This window comes from Electrona antarctica (genome assembly GCF_951216825.1).
Source record: "Electrona antarctica genome assembly, chromosome: 11".
Classification (NCBI taxonomy): domain Eukaryota; kingdom Metazoa; phylum Chordata; class Actinopteri; order Myctophiformes; family Myctophidae; genus Electrona; species Electrona antarctica.
Window position 1 is genome coordinate 789800 of NC_136792.1, and position 7725 is coordinate 797524.

The 7725-nt window shown below is 43.7% G+C and overlaps 1 protein-coding gene across 1 annotated transcript; it reads left to right on the forward strand.

The window, feature by feature from the left end:
• Positions 1-2819: 2819 nt before the first annotated feature.
• LOC306932968 (extracellular calcium-sensing receptor-like) lies at positions 2820-7127 on the forward strand (the record flags this gene model as incomplete). Its single annotated transcript, XM_079514939.1, has 6 exons — positions 2820-3046; positions 3244-3394; positions 3638-3913; positions 5685-5912; positions 6001-6124; positions 6214-7127. The coding sequence occupies 6 exons, from the start codon at positions 2820-2822 to the stop codon at positions 7125-7127; spliced, it is 1920 nt and encodes a 639-aa protein (XP_079371065.1).
• Positions 7128-7725: the final 598 nt, after the last annotated feature.

Sequence of the window (7725 nt, forward strand, 5' to 3'; positions counted from 1 at the left end):
CTTGCAACATTGGGGCCATCCATTAATTCAGCGATCCTCTGCAAGGCCAGCTGATGAGGCTGTCCATATTGTAGGGTGAGAGCTGACATTGTGTCAGAAAAGGGATAACGTGAGTGGCTGTAAGAGTCAGCGATTAATAATGTCTCTTCTGCTTTGAGGTGGTCAACAAGAATTTGGTACTTGAACCTCTCTGAGGCGTCACGAGGGAGAAGGTTTTCTAGAGCGATTCTTAGACGGTTGAACTCTCTGGGGTTTGGGTGGCTCATGTCAGGAATTGTTGGCGTTGGGCCTCTGTAGAACCGCTCCTGTCCACCTACTGGGCTTGGCGTTCGGTGATGGGAGTGACGGTACTGGTGGGTTTGTTCATGCCTCCTGAATGAATCATCCAGCTCGTGTGACCGTGATGTTTGACGTCGATATGACGCTGACCTGTAATGGCGGTCCTCAAACTCATCACGTGACCGTGATGTTGGGCGTAGGTGTGATGCTGACCTGTAGTGGCACTCATCAGGATAATCACTCTCATATGAACTTGATTGGGATGGTTCCCTGTTGGCTTGCGACCTCCTGTGGCTGGTCAGGGAGGAACTCTGTTCTCTCGGTGGAGAACGGCTAGGCTTGTCTTGAGTGGACTGAGGTTCAGCGTTTGGTGGCTGTAGCTTAGTGTGTTGAGAACTGGATGTTGCGAATGAAGCAGCAGAGTTAGTTATTTGCAGCTGATTGACGAGGGCACCTAGGATTTCTACCTGCTCGCGGAGCTGGTGAGTATCAGGGGAGCTCTGATGACGGCTAAGCTGTTCCAATTTAATCCTGTCCTGTTTCCTCTTTTTACGAAGTCTCTCATTTTGCAGCTTCAGTTCTTCCAACTCCATAGACATATCAATTTGCTGCCTTCCATGACAACGTGACTCTCTCTCGGGCCACTGCTCCTTTACAATCCAATCTGAATAAGGGATCTCCTCTTGACTAATGGGTGATATTGAACGACCACCCTCAGCGCCCTCCTCTTCATCACACTCATACTCGTCATGCGTGTGCATGACGAGTTGATGATGAAGATGTTGTTGGGCATATGGCGGTGATTGACGATCTGTCCGCTTGAAGCCTGAGAGGTCATAATTATGTGTGGGGATGGACTGCTTCCTCCTGACGCACACGCTGTGATGTTGCTCTGGACTTCTGGACATCCTCGTCAGTGGTGAGATGGAATCCCAGCTCGAAGGACCATGAAGAAAAGTGAATGACGTGTAGGCTCACTCAATGACTCCACACCCACCACTGATGTGATGTTTAGATCACGGTTTATTTTGTACAGGTTGTGTAGGCATGTGGTTTCTATAGTACAAGAAATGAGAAGATAAACAGCATATTTATAGACCGGCAATCAGTATACAATCAAATGTATCAACCAAAAAGCACTGATCTACAAGATCTCACATAATAGGCTTTGAGTGGTAAAACTAGCAGTAGTGTCAAAGACACAAAATACAGACAAGGCATTTAGATCGAACATAAGCATGAAAACATCATCTTTGCATAACCAAACACACTTACTGTCAATGGACGCACAACCTCTCACAACAACTCTGCAGTGAAGAATGAACTGGTACTTGCATACTGTGTGGCTTGATTAACTGAGTGAAATACACCTGCTGGTGTCATAGTGACCTAATTAACTCAATAAACTTCACCTGCTTGTGAAAGCCACCACTCTAGGAGGGGGGAGGGGTGAATGTGGACTAAACTGTTCTGGCCTTTTTAACAACGTAACAGAATAGATATTTTGTATTTGTTTTTATTCTGATTTTCCAGTTAAGTCACTATGCTGGTTGTTCCTGTCTGAGCGACCGGACTCAGTTCCCATCCTTCTTCAGAACAATGCCAAGTTTTGTCTTCCAGGTGAACTTCTATAACAATAGATGTGTTGGTATCTAATAGTTCATGTTTCACAAACTGGAATACTCTAACCCATGGGGTGGGGAACTTTGATGTAGGAGAGGGCCACTATATTTCTACACTCACTCCAGAGGGCCACTATATTTCTACACTCACTCCAGAGGGCCACTGTATTTCCACACTCACTCCAGAGGGCCACTGTATTTCCACACTCACTCCAGAGGGCCACTGTATTTCCACACTCACTCCAGAGGGCCACTATATTTCTACACTCACTCCAGAGGGCCACTATATTTCCACACTCACTCCAGAGGGCCACTGTATTTCCACACTCACTCCAGAGGGCCACTGTATTTCCACACTTACTCCAGAGGGCCACTGTATTTCCACACTCACTCCAGAGGGCCACATTGCATATACTGTTGGGTAGAAATATCTTATCTCCATTCTAGCTCAACACGTGTTGCACTGCGACACATTTTGAGTTTGGGATCTTCTATTTTAGCTAATTATTAAAAGACTCCTGAATTATTATTTGCTATTTTTGCTAAGATTAATTGGAATCCTGAAAAATAGGCCTAACATTTTTATTTAATTTCAAATACATTTATTTATACTTATTATGTTAACTTAAATTAAACATACTTAAATTCAAATACATTGGACATAAAAAGACAATTGAAATTGTAATTATGCTACTAATATTGACCATTATAGATATAATTAAAGTGGGTCATGTTTGCATGTTTGGAATTGTAACAGCTGAAATATAACAATAATATAACAGTATTCCAATATTAACCTGCAGGCCACATAAGTGAACACGGGGCCGCATGTGGCCCCTGAGCCGCCGTTTGCCCATGTACTGTATGATCTAACCTAAGTACATTTCCGTCCATTCTTCATCCACTCAGGTGCGAGCTATGCTCCAGGCTATGAGGTGGTTCGAGTGGACGTGGGTAGGACTGCTGTTCAGTGATGATGATGCTGGCCGTGACGCCGCCCAATTGTTCCAGTCTGGCCTGGACCAGTCTGGTCTGGGTTGTGTGGCTTATTCAGAGGCTCTGCCCTTCCACAATGACCTGGATAAACTCCAGAGGATTGTCTCTGTGATGAAGACGTCCACAGCTCGTGTGGTCATTGCATTCACGTATGCGAGCTACATGTTTAATGTCTTGGATGAGGTTTGTGTTACGATCTGTGGAGGATGTTAATTTAGGGATTCGTAATTAGAAGAATCTAAAATGAGAATGTATTGAAAGAAAGACATGCCTTTCATTTATTTCGAAACGATGAACAGGTGGTTAAGCAGAATGTGACAGGTCTGCAATGGATCTTACCTGCCAGTTCAGGTTGGGGAGACGGTTATCTCCAGGCTCCTCACTACCTGCCGTACCTGAGAGGCACCCTGGGTTTTGCCATCCGTCGTGGAGAGATACCAGGTTTCAAGGACTTCCTCTTAAAAATACGTCCTGACAATGACCATGAGGATAGCATAGTAAGTATTTTTGTTTAATTTGATTGTATATTTATGTAATTGTATGTCTTTAAATGTCTCAATGAATTGAATACACAGGACCACAATGGACACAAGCCCTTAGGACATGTTGTGTTATCCTTTTTGCACCATTGTATAATTATAATATAAGTATCTGCAAACTGTGAATGAAGTGAATAATCAATACATTCATTGATTAATTGTATCTACAGGTATTCTTATGAATTAATTGTGTTCTTTCAGGTGAGGCAGTTTTGGGAACACACATTTCAGTGTAAATTTTCACCCCTTCCACCAGAGTGGGTGGACGCTGGTGGAAGGGTGTGTACTGGACAAGAGGACCTGGTAACGGCAGAAACTGATCTGTTGGATGTGTCTGACCTCAGGCCAGAGTACAATGTGTACAAGGCTGTGTATGCTCTGGCCCACGCCCTCCATGACATGTTGCAGTGTGTGCCAGGAAGAGGGCCTTTCCCTGGGCACAGCTGTGCCACTTTGCAGACAGTACAACCATGGCAGGTGGGATATTAATTGAGTTAACCTGTAGGCTTATTTTTATTTATTGTTTATTTGCACATTTAAAAACAACACATTTGAAAAAAACAACATATTATTGGGTTGTGCAGGTGAGACTTAGAAAATCCTGTGGGGTTTATGAAGTTAGACCGGCAGGTGGATGGATTATGACAGCTCTGTTCCGCTGCTCTGTCGGTCCGTTCGGCAGCCGCGGTCCAGCCGCCTCAACTGCCGGTAACAGCCGTGGCGCTGCCGGGGGGGGCAGCATGTGCTGGGGGATTATGTCACTCCACTGCCGCTCCATCCCGTGGCCGCCGCTTCTCGCAGCAACTGTCGGTAAACTGCCGGTAACAACTGCCGGGAGAAGGGGCGGCAGCTGCCAGGGAAACTGGGGGGATTATGACACTCGACTGCCATTCGCTTCCGCGGCAGTGCGTTTGGTCCAACATGCGTTGCGTGGTGCTTGCGGTTATGGTTAAGGGTAAGGGTTTGGGGTAGAGTGTCAGACTGATGCCGCCGGGAAACACTACCGACTGCCGCTGGTGTTCCGCGGCAGATGCCGCTGCCGGAAAAAGCACTCGCACTCTCTCCTACATTGAAGAGGCTGACTTTTGAAGGTGGTCTTTATAGAGCGTCGCAGTCCCGCCCCCTACCAGGGACCAGGAAATGATTCTCCGTTCATTTTCCTCATAGACATTTCAGAAAGTATTTATTTAAAGACGTTTACGCCGCGGACAAAGCCAACTCGAGTCGTGACAAATCATGACAACAAACACAATTTTTTGGGCCGAACAAATAATTAGAAAGAAGAAAAAAACGGCAGGTTACACTTTGTTGTTTTTCTTCTTTGTAATTATTTGTTTGGTCCAAAATATTGTTTGTGTGGTCATGAGTTGTCACGACTCCAGTTGGCTTTGTCCGCGGCGTAACCGTCTTTAAATAAATACTTTTTGAAATGTCTATGGGAAAAATGCATTGGGATTCATTTCCTGGTCCATGGCAGGGGGCGGGACTGCGACGCTCTATAGGGGGTTAGGTGGTAATCACATGTTCTTCTGAAGGTGGTCTGTATAGGGGGTTAGGTGGTAATCACATGTTCTTCTGAAGGTGGTCTGTATAGGGGGTTAGGTGGTAATCACATGTTCTTCTGAAGGTGGTCTGTATAGGGGGTTAGGTGGTAATCACATGTTCTTCTGAAGGTGGTCTGTATAGGGGGCAGGTGGTAATCACATGTTCTTCTGAAGGTGGTCTGTATAGGGGGTTAGGTGGTAATCACATGTTCTTCTGAAGGTGGTCTGTATAGGGGGTTAGGTGGTAATTACATGTTCTTCTGGAGGTGGTCTGTATAGGGGGCAGGTGGTAATCACATGTTCTTCTGAAGGTGGTCTGTATAGGGGGTTAGGTGGTAATTACATGTTCTTCTGGAGGTGGTCTGTATAGGGGGCAGGTGGTAATCACATGTTTTTCTGAATGTGGTATTTTAAATAAAATACACGTTTACCGCTGTGTCTTCTTGTCTTGTCTTATTCTTCTCTCTTCATTATGCAATAATCACACAAGATGCAGAAGTCTTCCTCACTCCTAATTCTCAACAAATGTGGGTGACATTATGAATATGGTTTTGTTCAAAGGCAATGCATAATGTAAGGGGTAGAGCACATGATTTAGTAACTATTGAAAATAGTGTGTAGCGTGACTTGGGCACATAATAGGACCCTTAAGTATGTTTTTAAAGTCTCTTGCGCTTCATGATTCTGCTCATCACCATTTCTAGCTGCTCTATTACCTGGAAAAGGTCAACTTCACCACATCTGGTGGTGATCGTGTATACTTTGATGAGAATGGTGATGCTTTACCAATCTTCGATATATTGAACTGGGCGTGGCTCCCTGATGGAAGCACAAAGATTCACAATGTAGGTGTGGTCAAGATGACAGCCTCCGGAGATGAAGAATTCACCCTCGATGAAGACAGAATCTTCTGGAACTTTCAATCTGCAAAAGTAATTTCAGCTTTCTAAAATGTTTAATTGAGCTCATGATGTGAATGAAATTTATATTTAAACTGATCATTTTTACTCTCCTCTGCAGCCTCCTCGGTCGGTGTGTAGTGAGAGCTGTTCTCCTGGAACCCGTGTGTTCAGAAGGAAAGGAGAACCTGTCTGCTGCTACGACTGCATTGCTTGTTCTGAGGGAGAGTTCAGCAATGAGACAGGTAGGGTTACATAATGTAGCTACAGTATAGGTTGTACAGAAGGTTATAAGAAGATACGTGTGTCCCTTTAATCTTGTCCTATTTGTTAGACTCTACAGATTGCACCGTGTGTCCAGAGGACTTCTGGTCCAGTCCCCAGCGTGACCACTGTGTCCCTAAGAGCATTGAGTTCCTGTCCTACCATGAGGACCTGGGAATCTCCTTAACAACCATCTCACTGCTAGGAACATTTGTCTGTGCTATTGTCCTGGGGATCTTTGTTTATCATAAAGAGACGCCCATGGTCCGCGCCAACAACTCAGAACTCAGCTTCCAACTATTGCTTTCACTCAAACTATGTTTCTTGTGCACACTCCTGTTCATTGGCCGTCCCAGACTCTGGACTTGTCAGCTGAGGCATGCAGTATTTGGGATCAGCTTTGTGCTGTGTGTCTCCTGCATCCTGGTAAAGACTATGGTGGTGCTGGCTGTGTTCAAGGCCTCCAAGCCTGGTGGTGCAGACATCATGAAGTGGTTTGGTGCTATACAGCAGAGAGGAACAGTTCTGATTCTTACTTCAATCCAGGCAATAATCTGCATAGTCTGGCTTGTGTCTGCCTCACCAACCCCTCATAAAAACACACAATACTATTCTGAAAAGATAGTCTATGAGTGCAATGTTGGATCAACAGTTGGTTTTGCGGTGTTACTAGGTTATATTGGCTTACTAGCACTCCTCAGTTTCCTCCTAGCATTCATGGTAAGGAATCTTCCAGACAATTTCAATGAAGCCAAGTTAATTACTTTCAGCATGTTGATATTCTGTGCCGTGTGGATAGCCTTCATACCAGCATATATCAGCTCTCCTGGCAAATATGCAGATGTAGTGGAGGTGTTTGCTATTTTAGCATCTAGTTTGGGCATTTTGCTCGCGCTGTTTGGACCAAAGTGTTATATAATCCTTTTGAAACCTGAGAAAAACACAAAGAAGTCCATCATGGGTCGAGGTGCCACCAAGACGTAGAATCACAAATTAAATGTCAAAACAGATTATTTGTGTGTATTTTACATGTATATGGATATATCGGATTTCTGATGGTAGAAGTTGATAGTAGATTAAGTAGAAGATTCAATTACTACTACTACTACTACTACTACTACTACTAATATTGAGTTTAAAATAATTAACTGGAAAAGAATATATATATTTTGTAATGTGAAATAAATAGCTGATAACCTTGTTAGTAATAGAGTCCGTTTTCTACCATATTAAACTACATCTAGTCAGAGATACAAACATCTATTATCTGGGATAAAGGAGAAGTTGATTACCCTCCCTTAGAGACTGTTTGTTGATGTTAGAGCCATATTGACAATAAACCATGTGCACCTCTCCATTATCTGTGGGTCAAAATACTAAGTATGTACAGTAAGAGGCAAATTATGTATCGGTTTTAAATTGGCAAATATAGCCTTTGTGTCAAACAGCATTACTTTGTGAAGGCCTCTGGTTTCAAAGGGTTAAAGCTGCTTTGATTAATATTGTCAAAAACATATTTCAAAACATACAAGAGATATTGGATATTTTTCAACATGGAAACAATTGATGATTATGCAAAAAA